The following is a 17,825-nucleotide window of genomic DNA, read 5'->3' as shown; positions in this document are numbered from 1 at the left end:
CCCACAGATTCTTTTATCAGTATATTTAAACATCAATTTCCCATAGCAATCCAAGTCAGCTTGCTTCCCAAAGCATATCCTGGAGTGGGACTGATCTTAGCTATCCCTCACATTGACTGGTGGAACTCACATAGCTTATGGAGTTTGTCTACACACCAGGTATACTTTTAATCACAATAGTGTTTAGAAATTATTAGGCCTGTCAAACTATTTAAAAAAAATCTCAATTAATCGCGAGATAAAAGATAGCTATGATTAACCGCAGTTTTAATCGCATTGTTAAATAATAATAGAATACCAATTTAAATTCAGCATGGAAGCATGTCCTCTGGAATGGGGATTGAAGCATGAAGGGCATACGACTGTTTAGCATATCTTGCTCGTAAGTACCTTGCAACGCTGGCTAAAACTGCCATGTGAACACCTGTTCTCATTTTCAGGTGACATTGTAAATAAGAAGAGGGCATCATTATCTCTTGTAAATGTAAACAAACTTGTTTGTTTTAGTGACTGGCTGAACAAGAAGTAAGACTGAATTGATTTGTAAGCTCTAAAGTTTTACATGGTTTTATTTTTGAGTGCAGTTATGTAAAAAAAATCTTCATTTGTAAATTGCACTTTCATGCTATAAAGATTGCACTATAGTACTTGTATGAAGTGAACTGAAAAATACTATTTCTTTGTTTATCTGTTTTACAGTGCAAATATTTGTAATAAAAATAATATAAAGGGAGCACTGTACATTTTGTATTCTGTGTTGTAATTGAAATAGTGGAAAAACATCCAAAATATTTATAATAAATATAGAGTAGTATTCTATTATTGTTTAACAGTGAGATGAAAATTGTAATTAATCACCACTGGGTTTTTTTAAAATCTAGTTAATTTGTTTTGTGTTAATCTCTTGAGTTAACTGTGATTAATTGACAGCCCTAGAAATTTTTCATAGCTTGAACATTAAGGAGGATTTGTCAACAAAACTTTTGCAGGCAAAAGATCAATAAATTAATGCAGTTTGAAAAGGTCATTATATTCTGGATGATCCCTGGAGTCAGTCTGAGTTATCATCACTTTAATATTGAGATTACAAGTTTCGTTGATAAAGGTAATAGTGTTGATATAATATACTTAGACTTTTTGTAAGCCATTTGAATTGGTACTACGTGATATTTTGATTAAAACATTAGAATATAAATAGATAAAAAGCTGGCTAACTTATAAATCTCCAAATGTATTTGTAAATGGGGAATCATCATTGAACAGGTGTGTTTCTAATGGGGTTCCTCAGGGATCGGTTCTTAGCCCTATGCAATTTAACATTTTTATTAATGACCTGGAAGAAAACATAATATCATCACTGATAAAGATGGCAGATGACACAAAAATTGGGGGAGTGGTCAATAATGAAGCAGACAGGTCACTGTAGAGAGTAATCTGGATTGCTTGGTTAATTAGTTGCAAGCATTATGCATTTTAATATGGCTAAATGTAAACATATACATCTAGGAACAAAGAATGTAAACCATAATTACAGGATGGAGGGCTCTATTCTGGGAAACAGTAGCTCTGAAATATATTTGGGGGTCATGATGCATAATCAATTTCACACTAGCTTCCAGTGTGACACGGTGGCCAAAAGAGCTAATGCAATCCTCGCAGGCATAGACAGGGGAATCTTAAGCAGGAGTAGAGAGGTTATTTTGCCTCTGCATTTGGCTCTGGTGTGACAGCTGCTGGAATACTGTGTCCAGTTCTGGTGCCCACATTCAAGAAGGATGTTGATGAACTGGAGAGGGGTCAGAGAAGAGCCATGAGAAAGATTAAACGATTAGAAAACATGTCTTATAGTGATAGATTCAAACACCTCCACCTATTTAGTGTAACAAAGAGAAGGTTAAGGGATGACTTGATTACAGTCTATAAGTACCTACATGTGGAACAAATATTTAGTAATGGGCTCTTAATCTGGCAGCAAAAGGCATAACACGATCCAAAGGCTAGAAGTTGAAGCTAGACAAATTCAGACTGAAAACAAGGTTACCAAAGGTTGTGATGGATTTTCCATCACTGACAATTTTAAAATAAAAATTGGATGTTCTTCTAAAAGATCTGCTCCAGGAATTAATTTGGGGAAGTTCTATGGCCTGTGTTATACAGGAGGTCAGACTAGATGATCACAGTGGTCCCTTCTGGCTTTGGAATCCATGAATCTATTAACCTAATAAAAGAATCCTCAGGAGCAAGTATGTGACCATTCTCTCTACACAGTGAAATGAGGAAAAGGCAGAAAAAGAAGAGGGTAGAATGATCAGATCAGTATAAAATAATATTGTTTTTTACACTGATATTCTTTGTCTTCATGTATAACAATAAAAAATCCAAAACAAATTCTAAAATTTAGGACATGCTGAATAGTTCATCTTTTCTCACTGTGGTTAGCAGGTGAATTTTTATGAGTCACTGTGATTATATTTTGGATAAATATTATTATGGATTGTTTGGGACAAACAATTATTTAGTGTAATGTACTTTTTAATTAAAGAGCACACAGCGCTGAGGCAAGACTCTTCAATTCACCTACATGAATACATCGTATATTTAACAATGTGAGCAACAATAATAAAACAGCGAGAAGAAAAATGTATAGTGGCATAATTTGTACAGACCACATTGCTACATATTCCACTGTGTGATGGTATTTTTGGATTTATATTGTAAATTTGAGAAAAGTTTTGAACACCTGCCTGTCTCTTATAAATCTTATGTATAGCTATATCAGATGTTGGTAAAAGCTCTGGGTCAATTTCCATATTGTCCCTGCTGTGTTTCTTCATTTTTGGTGTCACCTAAACTGTACTCACTCACTTGGCTAAAAAAATCACTAAGTCAGAGCTTGATACTGTGAGAAGTATCAGCAATAAGGCATCAGCAGTAGTTACAGCAGTGAAGCATTGTTGAGACAATGTACTAATTAATAACTATTACTTATAAACATTAAACACTTTCAAGCCTAATTGCATACAGTCCAACAGGAAAAGTTGAAGCCTAAAGTTCAAACTTAAGAGTGGTACTATACATCTAACTGTCCAGTCTATATCCACATAGCTGCAAAGGTACCACAATCCTGGGCATATGCGTTACCTAAAAAGAGCAGTTAGAGCAATGCATTCGAAGGCAAGCACCTAACATTGCCCACAATTCCCTCATGTCCACATGGATGTGGCAAGAAAGAAAATCATGCTTTTAGAACTTGTGTGGCAAATCACCAAATGCTAGCAAATCCTGTAAAAATCAACAGTTTTGCCCTGAATTGTGGAACAGAAAAATGTTGGCATTCACACCTTATTTTTTCATTACTGTGAAGAGACAGTGACTCCATGCAGAAAAAATTGTCATTCTGCCTTGCTGAAAAATGGCCCCAGGCCTGAAGCAGACAAATTATTGGGATGGGGAATTCTAAACCCTGTAGGTCTTACTATTTGATCATTAATTATTATTATTTGTTAAAGGACAATACTGTACTGAGTGCTATAAAAGACTTGTGCTAGACCTAGTTTGTTCTTCTTGACACTCCTGCATCTGTGACGGCTCACAGAGTTTGTTTCATGGCATGCCTGGAACAATTCCTGCTGAAGCTGATATTACGCTTTAATTAAGTCTCAACGTAGAGACATGAGAAAACACTGGAAAACTAAAAACAACTTCTCAGGTGTACCTTGTCCTCATCTGAGTGATGAAATACACCTTCCCCAGGATAAAACAATGTGTTCTTCTCCAAGACCTCCCAGATAGGTTGGTAGGGAGTTTATGACACCTGTTAGATCACTATTTCTGCCCCAGATAGATCACTGAACCACATCAGTCCTATATCTTATGCAGTGTTTTGACTGGGTTTATATAGGGAGTACTCAGGAGGACGGTTTGCAAAAATTTGCCATTTTAATGTCACAGAGCTCTATTCTGCATACAATTTTTCTTTTAATAAAACTATATTAAAATCTCCTGCAGCTATGTAGTTGTTTGTTGCTGCCAGAGGCAAAGATCTGGTTAAAGATGAAATTCTGAAAACACGACAATGTCAAAGAATAGCATTGTTGTGATGGATGAAATCATACAGAGTTGTCTGGAAGCTTCAAGTTTGCAAGATACAGGACCACTATTAATTCCTGGAGTACCTCTATTGACTTTAGTGGATTTACACCAGTGAAGAATGTGGTCCGTAATGTGTAAGGTTGATTTCCTTTGTTTTTTTCTAGAAACCTCACAAATTTCTCTACAGAGAATCAGTTTTTAATAGAGATGGGCCTGAGCTGTATTATTTGGATCTAGTCTAATTTTTATTCAGTGATGTCTGGACCCAGGGTGTTAATTAAGGTTCAACTACAGTTTTTAATGGTTTCCACTGTGAATGTTGAAATAGGTTCACAAGCGGATAGTGAGTATAAAAAAATAATACACTGAAACATCTAATTCAACCCATCATAAGCCATAATAATTTGATTTAACAATATTTGGGAGAGTAGGGCTGGAGGAGATATTTAAAGACAAAATTAAAGACATTCCACCTGTAGGTTTTTCACCCAGGAACCAATTATAAGTGTACTCTGTAATAAGTACTCTCCCTGTACAATCATAATGATATATAATGAAATTGCATGGAGTACATGCCCTTCTTCCCCTTTATTTATTGGAAATCTACTCTCTTACATGTTGTACATATACTGTAGATAGTTATGTCAAGGTATTATGGCTGATGTAAAGTCCAGTGAAAATACTGTATGTTTGGTATTAGGGAAAGTTCTCTTCTTTTCCCTAATGAACCATGTTCTGTTCATATGCCAAAATGAAGCAGAGATTTAGATGATTACTAGAACTCTCTGAATTGTTTTTATACAGTTGTTTTTTAAAGAATTGAACAAAAAAGAAGAAAAAAATGGACAGGCCTGAAAGAATCTCCTTTCTGGGTTTTATAGCACAGGATATGGACACATGTGTGCCAAACAACCTAAAACTAGGTTCACTAACCTAGTCCGAACTCTCAGGTATACACAAGTGATCTCAGTATTATGACTTCTTACATTTTGAGCATCCAAAAATGTTCTTACATCTGTGATGTCCTGCTCTTGCCGTTTGAAACTCCCATTCATATTGGAACTGAAATCCATGTGGGTTTGAGAGAAGAATTTCACCCTCAATAAGCAAAAGCAATTGGGAAAATGAGCAACTTAGAACATGTAGGGCCCTGTCATGTCTGGTCCTGCACAGAGAAGACAGATGGCACAAATACTACCCATCTCTTGGGCACAGGGCAGCTGTAATTTGGTTGCCAGGAGCTGGTGAGTACAGAAAATAGCACTGCTGGAAGCTCTAACTGGTCCAGTGGAGGATGCCTTGGTGGAGAGGGGTTATACCAGCACACTGGCAGAGCTGCACTTGTAGGAATCCTAGTGGCATCTTTCCAAAGATGCACCAGGAGCCAGTTCCCAGTAGTTCCTTCCAGCACTAGTGGCAGCATATTAGCTTTCAAACGTAGGATCCCACCAAGCAGTGCCACTTAGGAGGTGCACCATTCATATTATTCATCACATTTATTATGCTAGTGCTTAAGGACCAATCAATAGTAGAGTCCTACTGTGCTAGGCACTGTACAAACACAGAGAAATACATGGGTTTCCAACTCAGTACCTTTCCTATTGTGCATAATTTTACCATCTGCATAATATGATGAGCCAGATAATTTACTTTCAATATGTAACTTAAACCCAACTCCCAACTTAGGGTCAGAACCTTATTTGCAGTACCCTTTTGAAAAATATTAAATAGATCATTTCTATTTTGAATAGCGCAACAGGTAGTTTTACCCAGAAAACAAAGTTATAGTCATGGTAATGTGAGTATACTAAACAGAAAAATGTTAAGTGACTCAGGAAAGATCTAAAATAAAAGATGGAAAAGTTTAATATACCACATTGCATTCTGTGGACTGTGCAGAAGAAGGAGCTGTAGACTTTTGTCCCACTTCTTTTGGAGGCATCTTTGGAGTGTCTGGAGAAGGCCTAGGTGGATGTTCTTGGATTTCAGGCTCTGCTTTATTGTCAAGGAGGGGAGCTATCTGAATGGAAAGAGATGCTGTGTGTATCTCAGGCACAGGGTTACAGATAGGTGAGACAGGCTTTTGTGGAATTGTTGGCACTTCATTAGGCTCGGGCTGTTGCTGTGTACTACAAGGAACACTGCTCGGTGGGTCTTGTGTCCGGGTTAATTTCAGGGTAGAAACTCTGCGTTTTTGAGATGCTTGTCTGTGGCCTTGGTGAAGAGTAGCACTAATGCCAGCTACTGCTTTTGTGTGTGTGCTAGAGACCGAGGCCAGTGGTTTAGTGATTCTTTGTGCGTAGGACACACACGTGTTAGATTTTTTAGAATACATTGTCCTCCGAATTGCTTCCTTGTTAGTACAGTAGACAGTATGTGAGGGGATTTTTTTAGTTGGCTTGGTTGTTATTGACTGGAAATTAATTTCATCCTTGTGATTAGTTATTCCAGATCTATGAAAACTTTCTTTTCTAGGGGGTGGCAGGGGTGCCTTATTTGCCAAAAGCATCCACACACAGCAAAATAACATTGAAGGAGAAACAGAGAGAAAGTAAATGTTAGCAGGAAAAGTAACTTGAGTTAGACTTGTAACTTTAAACAAAAGAACAAAGGCCTGATCCAAACTCCATTCACTACAGTGAAAAGACTTTGGATCAGGTACTGCATTGTACCTGATAATATTGTATTTTGATGTCTAGAAAACCACAGATTCCATTAGTTAATGGAAAGAGTGAGTTGTGATCAAGACTGAGTTCATTATATCCAACATATTTTATTTTGTACCAACACTACTGTTTGAGAATGTAAAATTTTACAGAGATTTAAATAGTTCATAAAATGTATTCAACATATCATTTTAGCTGACAAATATTTATGAGTAACATACACACATTACTTACACATACACACACTTATTTTTAAAGCTTTTGAATTAAAATAGTAATGCAAATACTATTATAAATATGTTTCTAAATTAAGCCATATTGTTTCATGGTTTTTTTCTATAATTGTTATACAATTTAGCAAAGTTACCTGAAGAACAGTATTCCTGGTTATTCTTAAATTAATCTAATTCAACTTTATAATCAGTTATTATTTATTCCATAAAGAACGCATTTCTTTGGAGTGTAAAATATTAATCAATACCCTTTGAAGTCCAAGTACAATCATATAAGGCTTTTGATTGAACCTGGCCTATTTTTATTTGCATACAGCCTTGTTCTTGGAAAGTAGCTTTTTGTGTTACTGAACCAGCAGACACTTGTCCTGGTACATCAGAAACATATAATACAACATGTAATGAGAGGTGTAGGTGCTACCAGGAACACATCTGGATAATGCACCATAGGGCATCACACCTGCATGTAATACATCCATAAACTAATGCTTATACTTAAGGTTAAGATTTTGTCATGGTTATTTTTAGTGAAAGTCATAGACAGGTGATGGACAATAAACAAAAATTCACCGAAAATTCACCTGCCCCTGACTTTTACTAAAAATAACTATGACAAAATGGGGCTAACAGAGATGAGAGCCAAAGTCCCACTGCAGGAGAAAAGTAGAGGGGGTGGGGTCCAGCACCCCTGTCCTGAAGCTTCCGAGCTCCACTGTGTGGGTCACCTGCCCCTGTGGCGGCTCAGAGCTGTGTGGCCCCTGGGACCAGCTGAGCTCTAGGCAACCCCCACTGGCAGAGAGCTGTGTATCTTTGAGCCCCGGGATCTCCTGCTGTCCATGATGACTGGGAGCCAGCGTTGGCTCCAAGATGAGAGGCCTCTGCCACCCACCCCGGCTGACAGCAGCAGGGCAGTGGGATGGAGTCGCGGGGTTGCCGCTGCCGCTGGGGGCTCTGAGACACGGTGTCCTTGCCACCACGCCTGCACTGACAGCAATGGGGACTCCGGTGGTGGCATGAAGCTGGGCTTCCCCACAGTTACTGAGAGCTGCTGCCCTCTGAGAGCCCTGGGACCACCTAAGAGCTCTGCATCCCTCAGAAGTTGACAGCCTCTGCCCCGCTGCCCCAGGTCACAGGTTAATTTCACAGGATAATTTCACAGGTCTCGGGAAGTCACGGAATCCGTGTCTTCTGTGACAAAGTCTTATCCTTACTTATTCTTAATAACAAAAGAATGAAACTTTGTGTGTGATGGTTTACCTGAGCTGGAGACTTCTTTTCTTGTAGGTTTGGCCGAACACTTCTAAAGCCTTTTGCTGCAAGAGATGAATTACTAGCATCTCCATTCAATGTCTCTCTACTTCCATCATTATAAGATGTCCATGCTTTTGTGGGGGATGGGGGGGAAATCAAAACAAATTTTTGGTAAACAATCCCAACATTTCCATATTACCATAATAAATCTACCTATTGAACAAACTATTGAGAGTATAACTTTCTAGCCAGTAGCTAGAACTACTACTACTGACAATATGTACATCTAAATTAGAATTAAATGGATAAGCCTGAAGCTGCAACTTCTCAAGCAGTGATATTGTCGGCTAGATCAGCATTGTTATTGGTTTACTTAAATTTTGATAGCTCCCACAATATTCATGGATTCATACACACACAGATTTTAAGGCCAGAAGGGACCATTGTGATAATCTAGTCTGACCTCCTGCATAACTCAGGCCATTCATTCTTGCTTCAAGTCCAATAGCTTTGGTTGAACTAGAGTATCTCTTTTAGAAAAACATCTCATCTTTATTTAAAGAGTTCCAGTGATGGAGAATTCACCACAATAATCTGTGCCTTATTTCTAGTCTGAATTTATCTTCCAACTTCCAGTCATTGGATCTTGTTAACATATCTTTGTCTTTCAGACTGAAGAGCCCTCTATTCTCAGATTTCTGTTCCTCATAGTCTAGTCATCATCCAAATATAAATGAAGACACATCCCTGACCTGAATATCTTATATACTGGAAGATAAAAAAGCAGACAAAGGGTGGGGAAAAGGGATGCACTATGCAACCAGGATGCTCAGGGTAATGACTGGCATATGTATTCTCCATACTTGCATTGGAGACTTTAAGAGAAATCTCCAATGTCACTGGAACTAAAGATGTTGAATCAGAAGGTTTTATCCTTCTATCCGAGTTAGTTTTCAGCCAATACTACTATATTACATTACTGTACTGCGGGAAATGCTATCTTTTGGATGAGCCTAAACTTGAAGTTTTAATCACTTGTAATTATTAAAGATTCAGTGGCATTTTCTTTAAGAGTAGCCTTAGTATTCTGGCTAAATTCTTCCCCTAAAATTCGAGTTTGATAAGACATTTATGACTTTCTGTCCTGAGCTTTGTGTACTGTTGTGATGCACTGTTAAAACATTGCTACATTTCAGTCTAGAGCTGGCTGCACTTACTGGAGAGCATTATGTATTGTGCAACCCACAAAAACAGGAATAAAACCGATTGTATGGCATATATGTAATTTAACTAACTGTTGGACAAAATTGTCCTGGAAGCCTTAACATCACTTCAGACAGGTGGTTTTCTGCCTGACATTCTCAGTCACAGGTTTCACTTGAGATAGTTTGCAAAAATCGGTAAGGTTTGTAAGGTGCATGGGGATCCATTTGGGAGGCATGATGCTATATATATATATATATATATATATATATATGAAGATTTCTATAATTCAGACATTTACAATACTGGTACATTTATGCATAAAGAAAATCATGTTTTATTTACCTGAATCTGGAGACTGAGAATCAGGTCCTAAAAAAAGAAATAGCTAGGTTAGTGTGCGCTGGAAATTAAAATACTGTAGGCAATTCTGTCAACATTTTTGGTGATGGAACAGCAGGCTGCATGTGACATTGGGTCTGGTTCTGCATTACTTGCGCTCTCAGACCTCACATTGACTTTCGGGAGATTTTAAGATATCCAAGGATTGTAGGACTATACTCACAGTATACGTTGATAAGAACATATATTTAAAAAAAAGACAGCAATTTTGATCAAATTGTAGTAAGTTAAGTGATGTCTTGATGGATGCATTTTGCTGCTGTTTTTTGTTATTGTTCTGCATATGTGGTGCCAAATTCTGTACCCATTTACACCCACACGACCCAATGAAGTCAGTAGTGTGTACAGGTGTAGCTCGGTCAGAATTCTATCCATATTGTCTTACCAAGTTAATTCATTTTCTTAATAATCAAAATCACCGGTCCTAACAACATTTAATCATTTTGAGTACTGGGCTAATTAAATAAAAGTATCTGAGAAAATCTAATGGAAACTTAAGGATAATTGTGGTGTTGCTTTATAAAGTCTGCAGCAGCTGCTGCTACCAAGAGAATTTAGCCATAAGGTCACTCACTCAGTGAGCCTCCACTGCAGTCAAACTAGCCTTGTCACAGAGAAATTGATTTTAAGCTATATATCATCGTTATTATTTTTTCCACAACTGTAACTGCCTATGCTTCAGTATGCAAGGATATTTTCTAAATACATCACCACTGAGTTTTCTTTGTATTGAATTAACGATTGTTTTATAGACCATTTTAAAGGTGTTGATGTTGTAGGAATAAAATTGTAATTGTAACCCTGTAGATTAATTCATATCTTTTAATTCATACCCTTATTTGTGTCAACCTCTATATAGTTATTATTGAAATCATGTAACATTTGAACTTCTATCAGTCATACTCCATCTTGTGTAAAAACCCCATTTTGACCCTATGTACTCCATCTTGTGTCAAACCCTTTCTAAACCTTTAGATGAATAAGGTAGTTATCTGAACAAGGTATGAATGGAGGGTGTATGTGTGTGTGAGTCAGACCCAAACTGCCAGCTTGTCCTGATGAAGTTTTCCTGATGAAGTGTGAAGTCCATCCTAGGCTGAAGAGTGTGAACATAGCCCCAAAAAGCAAAGAAGGATCCACCCCAGAAAAACTTAATCAAACTTAATCAAACTTAATCAAGACATCAAAGAACAAGCTGAAAGTCACGTCTGCTGTTGTACCAGCAATCAAGGGTCACAGAGAAGCGATGTGACACAGCAGAACTGAAAAACCTATAAAAGACTGGGTGAGATTTCAAGGCTTTGGGGGGAAAAACAGCGTTCTACACATCATCTAAAGAAGAGCGTCGGTGCGCGCCCGACAAGGACCCTGCTCTCCTCGTGCCCAGCTTCCCTGGCCAGGTAGCTGCCACGAGCCACGAACTCCAGCAACGGACCCTAGCTACGATCTCAAGCCACAACCAGGACTGGTAGCTATATATATAACTATAGAACGCTTTCTGGTACGTTTGGGCGCGTGTATGTGTGTGTATGTGTGTATGTATAGGTTTAAGTTAGTTATTACTTTAGCTTTTGTCAATAAATGCGGCATACTGCCTTTTCCCCTTGAAAAGATCCCGAGTGCTTAATTTTGCACAACATTATTGGTGGAGAATGCGAAGGGGGGGGAAGTGAGAGAGATTGAGAGTGAGTGAAGTATTGCTGCAGTTATATAAGTATAAGATAAGCGCTTGATACTTGGTGTGCCACCACCGGTTGTAGGGATAGCCGGAGTTAGAGCCAGGTTTAGAATACCTGCTCTATTGAGAAATAACTATTTAATATTTGGTGTGTTACCACCGGTTGTAGAATAGCCGGAATTAAAGCCTGGTTTAGTATACCAGCTTTATTGAAAAATATATATTGCCACTGGGCAGAAAGTTGTGAAATAAAATATTGGTTTACACACCACCGGTTGTAGAATAGCCGGATTTAGGACCAGGTTTAGGACCCCGGTTCTATTGAGAGCATTATATTTAGTGATAGCACTATGTTTATGTTTAAGCGTAAGCAAACCCCTAAGGACTCTTCTAAAAAAGAGATCCAAAAATTAAACTTTGTAAAAGAAATAACCCCGTTCCACACTACTTTAGAAAAATTTGGACACAGTCCCTGGACTCAGCAAGTTTTGTCTGATGTCCATACTATAGCTGATCTGGAGGATAAATTGGCTAAATACCTCCTAATATATAAACCCACAAGTCCCACAAAAAAGGATGCAGCAGCAATCTGGCTTTTATGGGAAGCCTGTAATGATGCCTACATTCGCCTGACTGATTGTCAGGAAGATATTGCTTCCCTCCAAAAAGAAGTCCAGAAATCTGGCCAGGAAACTGAAAAATGGAAAGCCTTGGCTGCAGGCTTACAGAACCAATTGGAAATTCTTAAAGATATGTTGAGAGAATCTAGAACTCAAGGAAAAGAGAAAAATAACCTCTCAGAGGAAAATGAGCATTTAGAAAAAGAAACCTCAAATTGTTTGAGTGTTACAAGTAGCAGTGTATCTGCTGGGGGGAAGTAATCCCCAGAGTACTGTCTGTGGAGGAGGCAGAAAGTACTGTTCAACTTATGCTGGTGAAAGATTTATCAGTTGTGGGTCTGGATTCAACTGAGATCCAGGAAGAAAAGGTTCCTAAGCCCGTGTCTGTTGAGGGCAATAGCTTGCCCATGGGGAAAGCCACCCCGGTCTCCAAAAGTTTGGCTGGGAACAGCCATATGGACTGGGACAAAAAGGGGGAAATTTCAAATAGTTGGAAGGTTAAGAATAGCAGTTTGTCTGCAGAGAGAGAGTTTAGCTCCAATCATCTGTCTAAAGAGCAGACAGGGTGTGCTTCTCAGTTTATGCAAGTTAAGGGGGTGCCAGTGGTATCAGATCTGGTCCTGGACTTAACAGAAACCCAGAAAGAGTCTGTTGGGGATCAGGGAAATGTTTCTTTGGAGCAGGCCCTGGATGAAAAGGGTAGGGGAGGAATTTCTGTGAAAAATGATTTGTTGCCTAAAACTGCTCCTGAAGGAATAAAACCTCCTGCTGGCTTTTGCATGCAGTTTTCTGCAACTAAAGGGTGTGAAAGTGAATTGATTAAGCCAGCTCAGGATGAGTCATTGCCTGTAGCAAGCAACAGCTTAGATGTTGGGAAAAGTGGTTCAGTTTCTAACTGCCAAAGTTTTCCAAATGTGGATGGATTCACTGACTCTGTTATAAAAAAGTCCAGTTTGGATACCTTGGAAAAGGTTCCAGATGGGGTGAAGATTATTAGAAAGCTTAAACAGCCCTGTAACCAAGTGGCTGTGCTTAATCATTATAGTGGGGAAACAATGGTGTTGGAACCTGAATGTCTCCAGGCTGTTAGCTCTGAAAGTGAACAGATAGTGCCTCAGTTTCAGAAAAAAGACTGGGCACCTAAAGCTACACAGCAGAACAGATGTGCTGTTGATCTCTGGGGAAAACAGAGGGTGGCAGACAAACTCTCACCTCTGAATGCTTTGGATGTATCTTGTAGTCTCTTAATGGACTCAGGTACATCTGATGCTATGTGGAGTCAGATATTAGCAATAGAAGAACATGAGAACCCTGTTTATGAGATGCTAGTGAAAATGGTTGATATCTCTTTAAAACCTAGTCCAGACTGGAAAGGGATAGCAGTTAAGCGTCTGGGAACTAGTGAACTAACTAGTGGGGGTGTTGATGCATACTACCTGCCTGACAGGGGGGGGAAAGATCCACCCATAGCTGTTTGCAAGAAGAATTCCTCTCGGGTGTGGCCAGCTGAAAGTAAGTTGGGTGTGCCTGGATGGCTCTGCATTGGAGCCACATGTGGAATGAATCTGTTAGGGCTCAACAAAAAAATGTTTCTTTGGAGGGGGCCAGAGTGGGGGCCCAAAGCTTAGTCTGAGCAGGAGGGTAATGTAAAGGTAACAGAACAACCAGTGGTGAAGTATGTGTCACCATTGAGCTAACTAAACTATTATAACTGTTTGTAAACAAATAACATTGTTACCTCCATGATGAACCTTGCAAGGAAAAAGCCTGTTTTAGCTAAACATGATTTTGCTAATGATGTGTGTGCCATTGTTAAGTCTTGTAGTTAGTTTGTTGTTAGTGCGAGAAATGTAAAAATGTGCCGTGTGCCTGATATTATGTAAAAGCCTTGAAACATGTTAAAAACTGAAGAGGGAAAGTTCCTATGATGCACCCCTTTCTGCATCAGTTTTGCGTGGTGGGGTGTCACGCTGTCTGGATAAAGAGGGAACCTGAGGTTTATTCAGGAGCTCCGATTGCTCCTTTCTACACCAGTCTCACGTTGGGGGTGTCACGCAGGCTGGCTTGAGTGGGGGGACATTTCGTATATTGGGTGACATCAGTATGGCAGAATCATGATAATGCGTGTCAGATACGTCATGTAAAATACAATGTTTACTTGAGCATGTTTCAGGTATCCCCATAAGAAGCTGAGCCTCATAAAGTGTCCGGTAGCTACAGGAAGCTAAGCATTCATACCTGGATCACCCTCCACACACCCTTATGGACAGTCTCGGTACAGTAACCTACTAACAAAGACATTTCTCCAGCGCAAGCGTTTCTTTCTCTTTAGGTGGACATCAGCAGCAGAGATGTGGACACCATTTCTGGGGCTACTAGTGCAATTAATCATTATAAAAACAACCAATGCGCATTGGGGAATCCAGTGGTTTAATTTCACCACGTGGAACCAAATTGAAATAATACCTGTATATAATAACATACTGCATGGACCAATTCAGCTAATCACATTACAAGTATGGGTAAATATTACACCCAGTGATCATGATTGTGTATTTGAAGTAAGCACCCACATTGGACCTGTAACAGATTACAACCGTGGGTGTCATCCTATGTTCCTGGATGGTATAATGTGCTAAACTCCAAAGTATATACATCCACTCTTACAGGGCATATATCTATACAAGTAATCAGGGCACAGCCCCACAGTCACAGGGCTATCCTGTGGCCATTCAAAGCCCTCCCAATTCTCCAGGGCAAACATATCTGGGTCCCTCGATTGGCAGGGACCTATCTAAATAGCCAAGGAGACATTATAGATCATCGTTCATGTTTAAAGTGGACCCCACAACAATGGATATGCCCTACCTTATCTATATTAGAAGAACTCTGTTCATTACAACATAAGAGTTTGGCAACTTGTTATTGGGACGAGTTGAATAATGATACTGTAAAGGTGTACTATGATGAAAAAACTTGTGTTTGTGTAATTGGGTTAGAAAAAGTTGTTTGGCAAGACAAATATATCTCAGAGCCCCCTGTGCAACAATGTATGTGCAATGTAACTATGTTAAAAACTCCAAGACTAACATATTACTTTCCATCTCATGAAGATAAAACAATTGATGGATTAGAAGCAAGTAATGTTCTATGTTTTAATTTTTCATTGGGAATTAATGGGACAACCCTGTACAAATTAATGCAAAAGAATGAGCAAATTAGCCACCTGACCACAACTACCCGCACCCAAGTAGAAACCCGCAGTATAGCCATATTGCATCAGGGAGCAGAAATTCTAAGAATTTCTGCACAAGCAAAACAAATAATGACACATCATTTGGTATGACATTTTTGGGGGATGGTCCCCCTCCTGGTCATCATTTTTAAAAATTAGGTTACATCCTATTGTTATTCTCTTTGCTTTAATAGTGGTAATGTTAATTGTTATGTGTTTCATGTGTTGCTGGATGAAAAGAATGTATTCAAGGTTAAAACCACAAGCTCATATTCTATCTCAATATATTGCCTTAAAACAATTACATAAATTGTAATGAACGTCGTCTCCCTTCCACTGGCCACCCTCCTGGCTAACGAATATTGTTTCAGTAAAATGTGACCCATTCACCACATGTGAGGTGAAGGGTCAAAAGGGGGATAATGTAGGAATAAAATTGTAATTGTAACCCTGTAGATTAATTCATATCTTTTAATTCATACCCTTATTTGTGTCAACCTCTATATAGTTATTATTGAAATCATGTAACATTTGAACTTCTATCAGTCATACTCCATCTTGTGTAAAAACCCCATTTTGACCCTATGTACTCCATCTTGTGTCAAACCCTTTCTAAACCTTTAGATGAATAAGGTAGTTATCTGAACAAGGTATGAATGGAGGGTGTATGTGTGTGTGAGTCAGACCCAAACTGCCAGCTTGTCCTGATGAAGTTTTCCTGATGAAGTGTGAAGTCCATCCTAGGCTGAAGAGTGTGAACATAGCCCCAAAAAGCAAAGAAGGATCCACCCCAGAAAAACTTAATCAAACTTAATCAAACTTAATCAAGACATCAAAGAACAAGCTGAAAGTCACGTCTGCTGTTGTACCAGCAATCAAGGGTCACAGAGAAGCGATGTGACACAGCAGAACTGAAAAACCTATAAAAGACTGGGTGAGATTTCAAGGCTTTGGGGGGAAAAACAGCGTTCTACACATCATCTAAAGAAGAGCGTCGGTGCGCGCCCGACAAGGACCCTGCTCTCCTCGTGCCCAGCTTCCCTGGCCAGGTAGCTGCCACGAGCCACGAACTCCAGCAACGGACCCTAGCTACGATCTCAAGCCACAACCAGGACTGGTAGCTATATATATAACTATAGAACGCTTTCTGGTACGTTTGGGCGCGTGTATGTGTGTGTATGTGTGTATGTATAGGTTTAAGTTAGTTATTACTTTAGCTTTTGTCAATAAATGCGGCATACTGCCTTTTCCCCTTGAAAAGATCCCGAGTGCTTAATTTTGCACAACAATGTAAATTAGAAATTAATCTAATTTAAGGAAGCTAAACAGTAATTGTTATCGTCTCAGAAGAGTCAGTTTACACTATACAGAAAAAACTTTGTTTCTAATAAAATTCCTCTAATGTTGCACAGTTGCAAAAGATCTATAAAATATGTACTAACTGTTTTGTTGAAATTACATACTCAGAACTTTCCTACTGTCACCTATGTACACCTCAGAATATCACACAGTAAGTAACCAATGTTTATTGCTCAATTATATTACATTTTATGAAGGATTACATTGTGCTGTGACAATTACTACATTGTGGTTATTTAAATCACTGCTACATCAGATAGGGAATAAAATAAACAATATTGTTGCCTGTTTTTTCAGTAAACTCTATAATTTATTGTCTTAAATCTAGATACCAGAAGAAATTATACTGTTTTAAGAGGGCATGGAGAGGCTTCATTCAAAAACAAAGGAACCATATATATGAGTTTTTTGGATGGTGCTGAATGTGGGAAACTACAGGATGTTGCTAGAGTGTTTGGTAGATTCAAAGAGAAAAACAGAAACAATGTCCATATAAACAGTATATTGGCATAGGGTGTGTTGGGGTGTGTGATTATTAGATGGTCTAAAGGTGGACTAATTTATGTTATGTACATTTATGGAATTCTTCTTCCTTTTGAAAAATTTCATAAGGATTCATCATGCACAACAATCTAATCAACTAGGTTAATAATCCACTAACTAAAATTATCTAAACAAGAATTGGCAGTATAGACCATAACTACCTTTATGAACTACCAAGTGCAGTAAAAAAGATCTTTCAAAAGTCTAAGTTTGCATGTTTACATGATAAATCATACTGACTTTGCAAGCGGTGCTTTGGAATATCTGGCCAATAATATGCATTTTTTTGAAGTTTATAATGTATGCATACAAAATAACACCCTAAAAGACTAATTCTACTGCCCTTACTCACACCAAGTACCATCTGATTTTGAAAGTAGTCCAACTCATTTCAATTAGATTCTTGTACTTGTGGATTAGATTCTCACATCTGAAGAATCCTTATGAAATTTACAATAAACTTTTCCTATTTTGTATTTATTTTTTGAGCTAGTCCACAATTTAGACCCTCTATAAACAAAGTTAAAAATACCAAAAACTGTT

At 38.5% G+C, this 17,825-nt stretch overlaps 1 protein-coding gene across 28 annotated transcripts in view; it reads right to left on the bottom strand.

Moving 5' to 3' along the window:
* Positions 1-17,825, bottom strand: part of SORBS2 (sorbin and SH3 domain containing 2) — a 400,789-nt gene that overhangs the window by 117,598 nt on the left and 265,366 nt on the right. For 18 of the 28 annotated variants that reach the window (XR_010920450.1, XM_067551608.1, XM_067551605.1 and 15 more), the window contains 3 exons: positions 9,791-9,817; positions 8,249-8,373; positions 5,966-6,583 (listed from right to left, as the gene is read on the bottom strand). Coding sequence is in view for 27 of the 28 variants with exons in the window: in XM_067551608.1 (XP_067407709.1) it covers positions 5,966-6,583; positions 8,249-8,373; positions 9,791-9,817 (770 nt within the window). In the remaining variant the exon portion in view is untranslated. The remainder of the gene's footprint in view (positions 1-5,965; positions 6,584-8,248; positions 8,374-9,790; positions 9,818-17,825) is intronic. The other 10 variants (XM_067551625.1, XM_067551626.1, XM_067551627.1 and 7 more) reach the window with 5 other exon arrangements.

The sequence above is a fragment of the Emydura macquarii genome, unplaced genomic scaffold (genome assembly GCF_026122565.2).
Source record: "Emydura macquarii macquarii isolate MOO-44397 ecotype Brisbane River unplaced genomic scaffold, CSIRO-AGI_Emac_v2 contig_1363, whole genome shotgun sequence".
In the NCBI taxonomy this organism is placed as follows: domain Eukaryota; kingdom Metazoa; phylum Chordata; order Testudines; family Chelidae; genus Emydura; species Emydura macquarii.
The sequence above is the reverse complement of the archived record's forward strand: the minus strand, read 5'-3'. Positions and strand labels throughout refer to the sequence as shown.